This window comes from Megascapheus bottae, chromosome 5 (genome assembly GCF_031878675.1).
Source record: "Megascapheus bottae isolate mThoBot1 chromosome 5, mThoBot2.hap1, whole genome shotgun sequence".
Taxonomy (NCBI): domain Eukaryota; kingdom Metazoa; phylum Chordata; class Mammalia; order Rodentia; family Geomyidae; genus Megascapheus; species Megascapheus bottae.
The window spans coordinates 38,386,834-38,402,602 of NC_143513.1; the positions used below are offsets into that span (position 1 = coordinate 38,386,834).

General features: G+C 34.8%; 1 protein-coding gene across 2 annotated transcripts in view; it reads right to left on the reverse strand.

Annotated features, from left to right (window-relative positions):
- Positions 1-15,769, reverse strand: part of Phtf2 (putative homeodomain transcription factor 2) — a 109,415-nt gene that overhangs the window by 91,239 nt on the left and 2,407 nt on the right. For both annotated transcript variants that reach the window (XM_090332909.1, XM_090332910.1), the window contains exon 2: positions 942-1,021. In XM_090332909.1, the coding sequence (XP_090189035.1) occupies positions 942-986 (45 nt within the window). In that variant the 5' untranslated portion in view covers positions 987-1,021. The remainder of the gene's footprint in view (positions 1-941; positions 1,022-15,769) is intronic.

Genomic DNA, 15,769 nt, shown 5'->3' on the forward strand with positions numbered 1-15,769 from the left:
CCTCTACTTCAAAAACTATCTTGTTTTACCTCAAATGGAAAAAGTGTAAATATATAACTACTTTTTAAGGTAGAAATCTGAATAATGAGGCATTAAGAATATTTTAAGAAATGAAAACAAACATAATTTACTCCATATACTAAAAAATCTATAACACAAAACAGCATACATTCTAACAAATACAACAATACTCTGAGAAGCAAACAGTTTATATTTTCAAAAAATACTGTTTTTCTCTTTAACTTTACAAAAGAAAACTTGATATTGCTAAAGCTTATTTTCAAATACATACAGAGGCACAGCTAAATAAGTAGTTATTAAAACTAATCCAGAAACATCCAAATAAATACTTCAATATTTCAGTTTGAAAATAATCTCAATGGTTTATTTTACTGAAATTCATCTATTGAAAAATTTATAGTAAGTAGATTAAAAACTATAATATCTCTTGATATCAAATAGTAATAAAACTTCAACATGTCTGCTAAAAGCTTTTTTTCTTAAAAAATTAAAGCAAGAAAAAATGTTAAATATTTTTCTACAATCTTAATTATGTAATTTTGCATAATCTCATAGGTTGGTTAACATAACTGTCAGTAAGCAATTAAACTACCTTCATATTATGAAATTAAAAATCAAAACTATTCTTAGTAATCAGCTTATTCAAAAATACTCTAGAAGGGTATCAATGTATGGGAATTAATGCACCATCTATCTGGCAAATATCATGTAACCCTTCTATTAATTACAATAAAAAATATATGAAAAAAATACTCTAGGCACAGAAAAAAATAAAAATAATCTTCCTCTTCCATGCAAGATACTAAAAGTCTACTTCATGATAACTCTAGGCAAAATTTTACTTAAATCTATAGCAAAAGTAAACGTGGATTTTTTTGTGTGTAATTAAGGCATCTTAAAGGTTTTTACTATCAACTTACCTTCTTTTGATACCAGACTATAGCATCTGTGACTTTGGACGCCATTTATTCCACAGAAATTACACATTTGTCATTTTAAGCTGTACAAGAGAAAAACATACAGATGGTTTTACTTCTACCTTTCAAAAGGAGACTGAAAAACATGCATACATACCACTCTGGTTACTGGTAGGACAAGGAGTGTATGACCACACTTATATTACACCCTTCCTCATTACTATTTTAGCAACAGGTTCTCTTAAGTAAACAAAAATCAGCTGTCATAATACAAGAAGGTTCTTTTTATAAATACAGTACTTGAATGTTCTTACAAAATAGACTAAAGTGCTTTTAAAGAAAAATAAGCCTTTTACATAAGTTTCAGAATTTTCTAGGTTATTTTGGAAACTTCATTTGTAAGTTTACAAATAAAAGAAAATTCATTCACTTAATAATAGGTCAGTTACTAAGCAACTATTGTCAATTACTGTAGCTACCTTGTACAATGTTTTGAACTTCATTAAAGTATCTATTGCTAAAAGATGGGTTGACAGAGAAATTTAAATTTATAATCATATAATTTTCATTGATAGTAAATATAAAACTACTAAAGTGAACCACAGAATTTTAGATTTTAAATCAACCAAGCCAATAACAGACTTAATCATATTGGGATAACAAATATTAATACTTGTCAGATACCACTTTGCTAATATTTAGAAATTTACATCAATCAGCAAAACAACACAATTCTTGCATTTGTCTAAAACAGTACTGGGTACTGAATTTAACATTTTATCCATATAGAGAATGTCAAATTGATCTTAACTCTAGTTTATTTTTTCAGTCATAAAATAACTGCCAGGAGAGTACCTCTGTAAAGCAAAGCCAGTAACAGACTCAGAATCCAGGACAAAGAATCCTGCTGAGCCCACACTAGCACACGCAGATAAGCAATGGCAGAAAATACTAATACTAAAGTTTTCCATAGTTAATAATAAAATCATAGATTCTATCAAGAAGCATGTATATGCTTCAAATATAATGAAAATCACTATCAAATTCAACTGTCAGATAACCAACTTCTAAAATTTAAAGCAGAATTTATTTAATGCTTGTTTTGCCCATTTATAAATTGAATTCTTATTACCTTTTCTAAAATATCAATGATTCCATCTTTAGTTGATCTAATCCAAGCAAACTATATTTTGAATTTCCTGTCAAATAACCACACATTACAGAAAGAGAAGGCTATAGAAGCAAAGACCTGACTGAACTCAAATACTGGCCCCACTGTTTACTGTCGAAAACTCAACAAGTCAGTCTCTCCGAACTTTATAGTTTGGTTCACTCAGAAAATAGGAACACATGCCTTACATATTCTTATGACAGAGAGAATAACATATATAAAATGCCCACTACAATCCATAAAAATGTCCAAATACAATTACCAATATTCATACTTATAAGTCAGAAAGCAGCAAGTCTGTTTTTCTTTTTAAAACATGAAAAACAAATAAAAGCAGGAATATCTGCAGTCAGTTTTTGTTGACATTGAAAATAAAAATAACTACCAGTTAAAATCAAAATGTCAACTCTCAATACATACACATGAATTATTTGGAGAGTACAAGGTTCACCTCCTTGGTCGTTTCTCAGTCAAATGTGGTTACCTTCATTACCCTCACCAGTGTTTTGGGGGGGAAACTTTCTTCAATTGATTTAAGAGTCTCTCATCTTGGTTTTTCTGTCCTGGATGTTTCTGGGCACCATTCATTTTAACCATATTATGCTCTAGAGGTTTTCCCTATTGATTACAACAATGCACCTTCATTATATTTATTTGTCAAGATAACTGCAAATGCTTTCCAGACTGACCATAATAATATAAACTATATTAAATAGTACAAAATGAAAAGACTAATTTTTCATGCCTACCTTCCTTTCCTTATTAAATTTTTACTGAAAAAAATTCTACCTTTGGGGATGGGGGAAAAACTGAAAGTGAGGGAAGGAACACTGTCCAAAAAGAAATGTATACCTGACTCATGTAACTATAACCCTTCTGTACAACACTTTCATGATAACAATTAAAAATTCAACTTTAACTAACAAGACAAATGTTCTCTCTCCTAATCTTTTGAGAGTAGAAATAGGTAAGAGTCATGGCTTATGTAACAGAATAATGGCATTGTAACAAGCAATCTGAGTAAGCACAACCTGAGTTCAAACTCCAATAGCACCAGAAAGGAAAGGATAGAAACATACCATTTCACGTAAAAATGTTAAGATCTTCAAAGAAGCTTTTTCAATACAAGTGAGAGAAATACAATGTGCCTCAAAATAGAATATGAAAGTCAATTTTTAAAATGTTTAGATACATCCAGAAATAAATTTACGTATCTAGCACTACATAAGTTATATAAAGTATCCTACATGTTTTAAATTATATGAACTAAAGAAATAAAATAAATAAAATTATGTTTTTCCTCCATTAAGTGGTATAAATGTGTGAAAAGTAATGTGCCTACTATCAGTTGAATGTAACTGTAACCCCTCTATACAATTTTTTTTTTTTTGTGCCAGTCCTGGGGCTTAAACTCAGGGACTGAACATTGTCTTTGGGCTTTTTCAAGGCTAGTGCTCTACCACTAGAGCCACAGCACCACTTCCAGCTTTTTTCTATGTATGTGGTACAAAGGAATCGAACCCAGGTCTTCATGCATATTAGGCAAGCACTCTTCCACTAGGCCAAACTCCCGGCCACAATAAAAAAAATTTAAAAACAAAGTACATTAATCTTTTAAAAATAAAAGAAATAAAATTTAATTTTCTGTTTTAAACTCTTCAGCAATGATGTGCTCTGCAAACTCATTTAGTAGTTTTTCCATTATGTCAACAACCTTGCCGTGACAGAGTGCTCATACCTATTTTTAAAACAGGTTTTACAGCATGCTGAGATAGATTTCTGACTCAGACATCTGACAAATCACACTTTAACACACAAATTTCACATGAGTAAAAACTAAATAAAGCTGAACACTGGTGGCTCATGCCTGTAATCCTAACTACTTAAGAGACTGAGATCTGAGGATTGTGGTTCAAAGCCAGCCTGGGCAGGAAAGTCCATGAGACTCTTATGTTCAATTAATCACTTAAAAAGTCAGAAGTAGAACTGTCGCTAATGTGTCCAAGCACACATGCTCACGTGTACACACACACACTTAAAATAGAAAACTAGATAAAAATGGCAAGTTTTCATGAGAAAAAATGAAGAATATACCAGTTATTCTGTAAATGCAAAGACTATTTCTAAAGCCTTTCCAATTTCTTTGAATTCTGTCATATAGATTTATCACCAATGTTATAACAGTTCATACTTAATAAAAAGATTAATGGGTGGGTATTTTCAATAGAGGATCAAGTTGGTTACTGAGTTCTCTGAACCTCGGTTTCTTATCAGTATCATTTTGCAGTATTTTCCACAACCCAATAAAGATTAAACAAGTAACAACTCCATAAATACATAAAAGTACCTCACATTAGACAAATCCATATATATATATATTCATATAATGTACACATATGTATACATATGTGTTTATATCATACTCTGACTTCTCTATTCTGTTCCACTGGGTTATATTTCTATTTTAGGTCATCAGTATACAGTTTCAGTTATGGAAATTTTATACTGTGATGCCTCTAACTCTCTGAACCCATATATAAACTATTTGGAGACTTTGGTGATTCCACACGATTTTTTTTTTTTTTGGTCGGTCGTGGGGTTGAACTCTGGGCTTAGGCATTGTCCCTGAGCTCTTTAGCTCAAGGCTACTACACTACCCCTTGAGCCACAGCACCACTTCTGGTTTTCTTGAGGGTTAATTGGAGAGAAGAGTCTCATGGTCAGGCTGGGAGTTTGACCTAGTGATAGAGTGCTTGGCTAACATGCACGAAGACCCGGGTTCAATTCCTCAGTACCACATACACAGAAAAAAAGCCAGTAATGGTGCTGAGGCTCAAGTGGTAGAGCTCTAGCCTTGAGAAAGTCCAAGGACAGGGCTCAGGCCCTAAGCTCAAGCCCAGGACTGGAAAAAAAAAAAAAAAAAAAAAAAAAAGAGTCTCATGGTCTTTAGTGCCTGGGCTGGCTTTGAACCAAGATCCTCAGATCTCAGTCTCCTGGGTAGCTAGGATTACAGGTTTTTCTTAATGGCTTAATAATAATCCATAGTGAGTATATACATATGCATACATATGTATACATATACACATGAACACACACATAAACATGTAAAGGCTTTATCAAAAGGCCGTTTTGTTTGGGTAACAGGAAATCATTTTTAGCACAGAGGAAGAAAAGTATAGGAAATATGGTTTGTTTGAAAACTAGAATGTATGGGAAGATGGTATCCAATAAAGTGGTCAAGTAGATTTGGGTCAGATCATATTGAAGTACAATTCTAAAGAAGATTACTTTGAATTTTATTGATTTTTTTACTTCAAAAGTAAAGGCAACAAAAGCAAAATCTGATGAACAGGATTATATTCAACTAAAAGGATTTGGCAAATACAACCTACTGGACAGGGAAAAAAAATGAAAATTTTCCAACAAGACAAGCAACTAGGTAAGACATGTAACAATTCATCTGGACTAACACCCAGAATATAGATATATGGATGGATGGATGGATGGATGGGTGGGTGGATGGATGGATGGATGGATGGGAAACAGAAAAAACAGCAATATTAATAAAACCAAAATAGTAAAATTTAATGATGGGCAAATGATCTAAATAGATACTTCTCAACTAGTAAACTACATGAAAAATTTTCAGCATCTTCAAAATCACATCAGAGAAATGTAAATCAAAATCATGATTTTACCCTACTTAAAATGGTTATTTAAAAAAATTAATACATGCTGGCAAATATGTGAGGAAAAGAGAACTCTCATACACTATTGGTGGGGATGTAAGTTAGTATAGCCACCATGGAAACAAGATGGAAGGTTATCAGAAACTGGAAACAGAACTATGATAAATTCCTTAGAAGTATGATATGATTCAGTAACTATACGACTGGGTGTATAATCAAAGGAAATCAGTATGCAAAAGAGATACCTACATTTGTGTTTAATGTAGTATTATTCTAAGGTATCTATGGGTGAATAAATGGATATACTATAGTACAATACAAATGAAAATTTCATTCATGAAAAAGAATGAAATGCTTTCATTTGCAACAACATAAATACAACTACAGGTCATTACTTTAAGTAATTTAACATGTCACAGAAAGACAACTATGGTATGTGCTCACTTAGATGTAGAAGCTAAAGATGATCTCATAGAGAAAAATCATGTTTACCAGAGGCTGTAAAGGTTGAGGGGAATGGAGATAGAGAGGGGATAGAGAACTGGTAGAGCTATATTTCAACTATGGTTGAGAGTGATGAACTATATATTAAAATAGCTAGTAGAGAAAATTTTGAATGTTCTCAACACAAATAATAAATGTGCCAATTATCCAATTCTGTATATTGCATACATGTAATGAAATATCACAAATCTCTATAAGCATGTACAACAATGATGGTTTTTTTTAAAATGCAAATGAAAAAGAATCCAATTTTAATTGTTATTTTAAATGGCTATAGCTGAAGCTACAATGACACTAACCTTAATGTGGATGTCAAATGTAATCATCAATAAGGACAAAATTAGCCAGGCACCAATGGTACATGCTTGTAAATCCTAGCTACTTATAAGGCTGATATCTGAGGCTTGCAATTTAAAGCCAGCCTGGGCAGAAAAATGCATGATGTTCTTATCTGCAATAAACTATTCAGAAAAAACCCTGGCACTGTGGCTCAAGTGGTAGAACACTATCTCTGAGCACAAAGAGGTTCAGGGACAGCACCCAAGCTCTGAGTTCAAGCCCCAGGACTGGTAAAAATAAATAAGCAAATCAATAACCAAAAATAAAAGAGAATTGTCTTTGTTGAAGCCATCATACCAATTCTGAACTTTTCCATACTTCTTATACATAGGATGATAAATCATTACAGTTTTAGCCTCTCTTGTTAGTAGGAAATAAAATGTAGATTGTAATGTTTGGTCCTCACATTCTTTACAGGGGTTAGTGACGTAGCTCAATAATAAAGTGCTTGTTAGCATGTACATAGGTACAATCTCCAGCATCACAGGAGGGGAAGGAAACCAAGTATTTTTCAACTGTCTTTGGAGAACTGAACATACCAGAAGTTTGTAGCCAGCTTTCATTTTTTTCCTCCTTAATATAGGTCATGTTCTTTCTTTGGCTGAAAAGTTCTCTCCTAATGTTGAAGTTATTAACTACTAGAGTTTAATGGTCAATTTTAGTCATTTCATAAAATTTTTCCTGCATTTATAATGTACCTTTCAATCTGCAAATGCACATTTCATTCCAGAAAGTGTTCATATTACATATCTGAATTGGCTTTCTGTTTCATATACTAGAGTATCTATTTTAGAAAAACCAGCTCTTACATAGATCATCTTTTCATAGGTAATTCTTTCCATTATTATTTTTCCTGTTGTGTAGTGTATAGTTACAATGCCAATTTTTAACCATGTATTAAATATGATATGAAGTTATACCGAGATCCTATTTACTCTTCTGACCCTTTTCTCATCTTATCTAGGACCATTTTTATTTCTATATACATGCATTTGAACATTTAAACTTCATTTTGAGGATTGGGTATACTGCTTTTGCCCTATTTTGCTATAATCTAATAATTTCAAACTCAGAACTAAAATCAAGCCTGTGCTGCCTGTGGAGTATCATGAAAAGTTCTACAAGAGGATCCATTACACACACACACACACTCCAATCAGGAGGCTAATCTACCACCATGGGCTTTGGATCTTGCCCTTAACTAAGAGTACCATACAAAATGCAACACCTCTTGCCTTTGCTGACCTCAGCATTTATATGGAAGTTCTTCCCAAGGGCTTTCCTTGAGTGTTTTGTTCCCTCCTAACCTCTTAGCCTACTTCTCTGAGTGCCAGTGAAAATTCTTAATGTTTTCTAATAAACTCAATCTTTTACATTACTGTATCAACCTAAAAGGTAAAGCTTAACTATTTTAAGATTCACTTCTAACAACTGCAGTTTTACTTCTGCTATTTCTAACAGAAGGAAGTGAAGACACCCAGTTTCAATTCTTTCTACAAATTTGAGATATTAAATAGACACTACAAGGTTATCAATGAAGCCACTCTGTAAAATTAGTGTTATAATAATCTCCAAGAAAATTAAAACAGAAATGTATTTTCTGTCAAGCCTTCTCTTCTTCTACCTACCCAATTTTCCAAGCAAAAAATTACTGTGTCTTATATCCTCCCTTTTCTACCTCACACCACTGCCAATTCAGTGTCACATAGGAACCACTAAATAAATATTAATGAATAAAGTAGTGTAAACTATCTATCAGAACTCCAAACATCTTTTACATATTACCTTCCAAGCCCACTGCCACAAAACCTGTACATTTATATTATCTAATACCAGGACTACTCCACTACCAATCCCCTTGTTTCTTCACTTACATCATTAACATAAATAAAGAGTATCACTTTGAATTCTACTGATTTCCTAATGCATAAAAACATTTTAATTGAGTCGGGTGTTGGTGGCTCACGCCTGTAATCCTAGCTACTCAGAAGGCTGAAATCTAAGGATTGTAGTTCAAAACCAGCCAAGGCATGAAAGTCCATGAGACTCTTATTGCCAATTAAACATCTGAAAACTGAAAGTGGTGCTCTGGCTCAAAATGGTAGAGTACTAGCCTTGAACAAAAGAGCTCAGGGATAGTGTCCCAAGTTCAATCCCCATGACCAACTAAAAAAAAGTTGGACTGGAAGCTTGACTCAAGTTGTAGAATATTAGCCATGAACAAGCCAAACAAGAACCTGAGGTCCCGAATTTGAGCCTCAGTGTCAGTACAAAATCATCATCATCATCAGTGGCATCCATCCCTATCCACTTCTACCTCCTCTTACCCTCCTCATTCTCCTAGCCATATATACCTATGTCCTACATACATTTACCCATATTTTACTAATATACTGTATACTTTATACCTGTCCTTCTAAATCTGATATTTCCTCTATCTACAATAACTATATCCTTGTCCTGACCTGTTCACAAATTACTCCAGATTTATCTAAGCTCAGATGAAAACATATAAGCAATGGTAGTCAAATGATTTTACTAGTAATAGTATAATCTAAAAATATTTTTAAATGTTTCCAACTTTCAGGAAGAAAAGTGGAGGACTAAATCTAGGGCATCAAACCTTATTTCTTTAAATAACCTAACTGATATGAGCGCAGTCATCCAAATACAAGGACAGAGAATCGCCAAAATGAAGCTTGAAATATGCTATATGACTTGCCATTGGGTCTACAATATCTAAGGAAGCAGGATGCAAGAGTGGAAAATGAAGATTATCTGCCTAATTCACATCACAGAATCAACAGAAGTTTCAGGAACTAGTTTGCTGCCATTCCTGAATGTGGTAGCAAAAGTAACAAATCCAATTCTTAGGAAGGCTGGTTAAAAGCTGTCCCAGTACAAAGCCTTCACATTCCAAAACACTGAGTTGCTTCTCTATGACCCTGGAGTTGGTTGTATTTCTACCAATGGATGTGAGTAAAATATTAATTGAATGGAAAGTAACTGCTTCTTACAAATAAAGGGATATACTTTACTATCCAGGATACATTTTTAGGCAGGTGCTGTGCCACTTTAGCTATACTTCCAACTCCTAAAAACTGCCTTCCTTTTTCCTTTCCCTTCCTTTCCTTAATTCCTAATGATACTGGGACTAGAACACCAGTTTTTTAGCAAATTATGTTCCTTATCAAATAAAATCTAATTGCTAGAATCAAGGAGGTCAATAATCTATTTGTCTGAAAAGTGCAAAACACTTGTAGAATACAAATCATTTCTTTTTTTCTTTTCTGTAATACTGGGGATTGAACCCAGAGTTCCGACATGCCAGGTAAACGCTCTACCACTGTGCTATAACCCTCACCTTCTTAATTTTCTTGTAAGAAACAGGGTGTCATTCAGCTTCCCAGGCTGGCCTGAGCTTTCAGTCTTCCTGCCTCTGCCTTTTGAGCAGCCAGGTTTATAGATGTGTATACAATTCTTGTTTTCTTTATTGCCAGAATAATGTATAGAGAGGTTATAGTTATATTCGTCAGTTATTAGGTGCATTACTTCTCACACACTGATACCCCTTCTCGTGTTTTTGTCCCCATTTCCCTCCCCACATCCCAATCATCTTGATTTCCCCCCTTCCCTTTCCTATTTCATAGAAAATATTGTACCTAACTATATTGTATATTGCATATAACCGTATATACAATATACCAGGTAACAAAGTCAGATTCAGTAATAATATAAGATCAACCTTAAGGGCAAAAAAAGAGAAGAAAAATAACACAGTACAGTAACAACAATCACACAAAGATAAAGCTCTTGCTTCCATATCCTAGAGTTCCTTTCATTTAGTCTCATCCTATATGACCTTATGTTCCTAAGTTTTGAGCTCTGTAATCCTCTGCTAGGAGAGTCCTAGATGTGTACTAATTATTACAAATGCCACGCCTGGTTTTTACAACTTTTTTTTTTTTTTTTTTTTTTTTTGCCAGTCCTGGGCTTGAGCTCAGGGCCTGAGCACTGTCCTTGGACTTTCTCAAGGCTAGAGCTCTACCACTTGAGCCTCAGCACCACTTCCGGCTTTTTTCTATATATGTGGTACCGAGGAATCAAACCCGGGTCTTCATGCGTGCTAGGCAAGCACTTTAACCACTAGGCCAAACTCCCGGCCCACAACTTTTTTTTTAATGACATGATCATATAGCTTAAGACTATAGTCACTAGCTGATTAAAGAAGGGGTATCAATGTTCAAGAAGTAATCACCCACTACCTGACCAATGTAACTGTAAACCCTCTATATATCACCCTGACAATAAAATACAGTTTATAAAATAAAGACTATAGTCACTGTATTTTTAATAGCCACTAGTTAATTTCTGCAGTTTAAAGTATACTACATATACCTACACATTCAGTTATGTCCATTGAGAGGGCCTATAAATAAGAAAGCCTGGAACTAATGATAGCTCAGTAGCAAGAAGCATACCTAGCATCAACACCCCTACATATCATTTCATAGTAAAAGAATCCAACATTTTTTAGGGGATAGAGAACCTTTATCCCCCCCAAAGAAATGTAGATCATTCTTAGGTTATTCAAAATTATCAATTAACAACTGCAGGCAGCCTCAGAGAAGTAAACCAAGGGCAAAGTAGGCAGTAGAATTGTAAAAAAAAAAAAAAAAAAGAAAGAAAAAGAAAAAAAGAAAGTTTAATCAAAGTTAGTAAAATTGAGAACAAGATATCAACAACAAAAAATCAATAGCTGGTTCTTTTTGAAAAGATCAATGAAGCAAACATACCTCAAGGCAGACTAAACAGGCAAAAGAGAAGAAATAGATTAGCAGAGTCAAGAATAAGATCATCACGTAGGTCCTATAGACATTTAAAAGATAGTAACATAATATTGTAAATAATTTTATACCAATGAAGTAACAATTTCAATTAAAGTAATTAGGCCCTTCAAAGATAAAATAACCAATGCTCACTGCTCACTCAAAAGAATCAAACTGGGGTTGGAGATTTGGCTCAGTGGAAGAGCACTTGCCTAGCAAGTGCAAGGCCCTGAGTTCAGTCCTCAGCTCTGGAAAAAAATAATAAGAAGAAGAATCATACTGTATAATCTCTTCTGCTAAAAAGTAAGTTAACTTACACCTAGAAAACACTCCTAAAAAGAAAACTCTGCAGAGATATGTAAATCACTTCATGCTATCTGAAGTTTAAGACAAATGAAAGGTCCTACTACTTACTGTCCTATGAAGAGACTAAGGATATACTATGATATGATTATCTTGATATTTCAGAAATCATTCTGAAATCAAGTCTATTTGAGGCTAAATAAAAAAATAAATCAAGGGCCGGGAGTTTGGTCTAGTGGTAGAGGGCTTGCCTAGCATGCACGAAGACCAGGGTACCTTGGTACCATATACATAGAAAAAAAACAGAAATGCTGTGGCTCAGGTGGTAGAGCTTTAGCCTCGAGAAAACCCAAGAACAGTGCTCAGGCCCTGAGCACAAGCCCAAGAATGGCAAAAATAAACAAACAAACCAACCAAGCCAGACACAGTGGCTCACGCCTGTAATCTTAGCTACTCAGGAGGCCGAGATCTGAGATCTGAGGATCGAGGTTCAAAGCCAGCCCAGGCACTAAAGACCATGAGACTCTTATCTCCAATTAACCACCAGAAAATCGGAAGTGGTGCTATGGCTCAAGGAGTAGGGTGGTAGCCTTGAGGTGAAGAGCTCGGGGACAGTGCCCAGGCCTTTTCAAGCCCTACCACCAACAAACAAACAAAAAATAAATAAAAATAAATCAATGAAGAACAATTTAAGGAAAATGATGATGGCCTGAACTAAGGCAACAGTAAAGTGTTTTGTTCTGTTTTTTAAATTGTGGGTGCTGAAACTAAGCATTTAAAGATAATTAGTGGAAAGATTAACCAGATGTAATTATTAATTTGACAGGAAAAGACAAACTGATTATATTCCATGTTTCATTTAGAATAATCAAATTCTATTTATCTAGTTTAATGAGTATGACCTATTTTCTTCAAGGGAGAAAAAAAAAAAACCCTGATCACTCTCTCTATTCCCCACTCTTTCTTTATTATGTATCTACATTTATTCTTTATCCAACTCTGTTAACTATTTGATATCCTATTACTTCTCCTTATAAGTTTTATTGCCTGTTTGTCATTTTCTGGTTTTCCTTACTTCTCTTTTACAATTCTGTTTTAAACAGTTCAACATAATCAGTAATTACAACCGTCACTTTGTGAGCAAGTGTTACAGGTCAAGCACTGTGTCAAGGGCTTTTCTTTATATTACCTCATTAGTTCTTAAAATTAAGCAAAGCTTATTTAATGAACAAAACTGAACCTCAAAAGATTACACAAGGAGGAGGCCTGGAGGCCTGGCTCAAGTGGTAGAGCATTAGTCATGATGAAAAAGTTGAGTTAAAGTATAAGGCCAAGTTCAAGCCCAGAGAGGATGGAGGGAGAAAATAATAATAATAATAGTCCAATTTTATCTAACTGTTAGAATCAGTACTTACACCTACCTCAAGAGATCACTTGTGAAACTTCACTCTATAGATCACTACCTAGCTCTACAGATCACTATAGAAACTTGTGCCATACAACCTTCATACTTTTTACTTTGTAACAGATCCTGAACTGAATATTTAAAATCATAATCAAGGAAAAAAATCAGTGCTTAATACCTATCTTTAAAGTTTCTATGAACTTTTAACAGTCCCTTTCCTCTACTGTTTCTGCAGCTGGAAAGCTGCACACTATTCATGTTTGCTTTACTTCCTCTCATTAAATGTCAAGTTTAATCATGTTATGATTAGCATCAGGTAGTTCTTCAGCCATAGTCATTTCCTGCCCAAGTTCCTGTTCACCACGGAGAATGAAGTCTAGCGTGTTTTCTTGCTCTTCTGGTGCTTAAAAGCTACCTATTATAGGAAACACTCAGTTTTCATCTGAAAATTCACCTCTGTATTTTGTGCCATGTTAGCAATTTGTATTAGACTAAAAAGCTAGACTAAGCTGTCCAAAATGCAATTTAACATTTTTAACTTAATCATGAGATTCTCATCATCAAGTAAATGGTCCATATTTACAAATTCCATATGTATACGGTTGTATCCTAACCTGAAGAAAACTTTCAGATACATGGGACTTTTTCTCATATTTTTAAGTTCAGTCTGAATTTAAAACATTCTATTTTATTATCATATCTCAGGCTGGGGTAAAAATAAACAGTCAAGTCCAAGTTTAAGATCAGAAAACTGGCCGGGAGTTTGGCCTAATGGTAGAGTGCTTGCCTAGCATGCACGAAGACCCGGGTTCGATTCCTCGGTACCACATATATAGCAAAAAGCCAGAAGTGGTACTGTGACTCAAGTGGTAGAGCCCTATCCTTGAGAAAATCCAGGGACAGTGCTCAGGCCCTGAGCTCATGCCCAGGACTGGCAAAAAAAAAAAGTCTTCTTTCTTAATGGGCTGGGAGTTTGGCCTAGCGGTAGAGTGCTTGCTTAGCATGCATGAAGACCCAGGTTCGATTCCTTGGTACCACATACATAGAAAAAAAGCCAGAAGTGGTGCTGAGGCTCAAATGGTAGAGCTCTAGCCTTGAGAAAGTCCAAGGACAGTGCTCAGGCCCTGACTCAAGCCCAGGACTGGCAAAAAAAAAAAAAAAAAAAAAATCAGAAAACTGTTTAAGGCTATCTCAGGTAAGAAGTTTCTGTGACCTTCTCTTAACCAATCATGAGGTGAATGCAGTGGCATAGGCATGCTATCCTATGTTCGTAGGAAATGTGAATAGGAAGAGCTCCATTCTGGCAGGCCTGGGCAAAAATAGGAGACCTATCTGAAAAGCATCTAAGGCAAAAAGAGCTGGATATATATGGCTCAAGTGGCAGAGCACCTGCTTTACAAATACAAGGTCCTGAGTTCAAAATCCAGTAGTGCCAATGTATTTTCTTGTTGCTGTTAAGATAAGGTCAGGATATTTTGCAATACTGACTTTTATGTGGCTACTAACAGGTAAAAAAGTTAAGGGATGGCACCAGTCACTTTGAGTTTATGAACAATCCCAAAATATAGTCCACAAATTAAAGTGCAAATGCCAGTTACTACTTATTTAGTTACCATTATTATTTTTTTTTTTTGCCAGTCCTGGGCTTGAGCTCAGGGCCTGAGCACTGTCCTTGGACTTTCTCAAGGCTAAAGCTCTACCACTTGAGCCTCAGCACCACTTCTGGCTTTTTTCTATGTATGTGGTACCGAGGAATCGAACCTGGGTCTTCATGCATGCTAGGCAAGCACTTTAACCACTAGGCCAAACTCCTGGCCCAGTTACCATTATTTTTATATCCTAAATTTTTATATCCTAAATGGAATATCTAAATGAAATAATCAAAGTTGCTCAACTAGGCATATTCAGAGACTGCACTGGCACTTGGAAAAAATAAAGCTTGGAAGATAAATATTAACTAAAACTTTAACAATGGGCAAACTTTCTGTAAGTTTAGTACTTAATTATGCAATTTTCAATCACCAAAACTCATTAGAATTTACTTTGCCCTGCCACATTTATATACAATTATAAATCATCCAACTTGGTCTTCACTAATACTATTTATATATGCCACAATTTTAGTTACTATTCCCCTAACAATTTATGTTCCTGTTCAGTAACTGCCTTCTCCTGTTCTGTGTGGCAGTATCTTTGTCCCTATTCATGAAAATTGTCTTTAAGCCTCCATAATGATAACTCCTCTGAACCTCAAACCACTCTCTCTGCAACTTGCTCAAATACTTTCCCATTAGATGGTTATTTCTGGCATCTGGAAGATAGCTTTGTCCACAGGACTCCTTACGCTTTGTTGAAATCTTCATTTGCCCCATATGGAAAGTTAAAGGGTCTTAACCCCATCCCTTGTGTCTGCGTGTCAGAAGTGTGCCATTTCACCATGGTGATTCCCAGGCCATTCCTGCTTCCCTGCTCTCTATCACTGCCAACACTCTCCCAGATGAACTCTCCTCATCCCAAAGGCAGTTTTGCCAAATATGTCCACTAACTGTATTATCAACATGTAAGCACCTATCTATCCTGGCAAATGGATA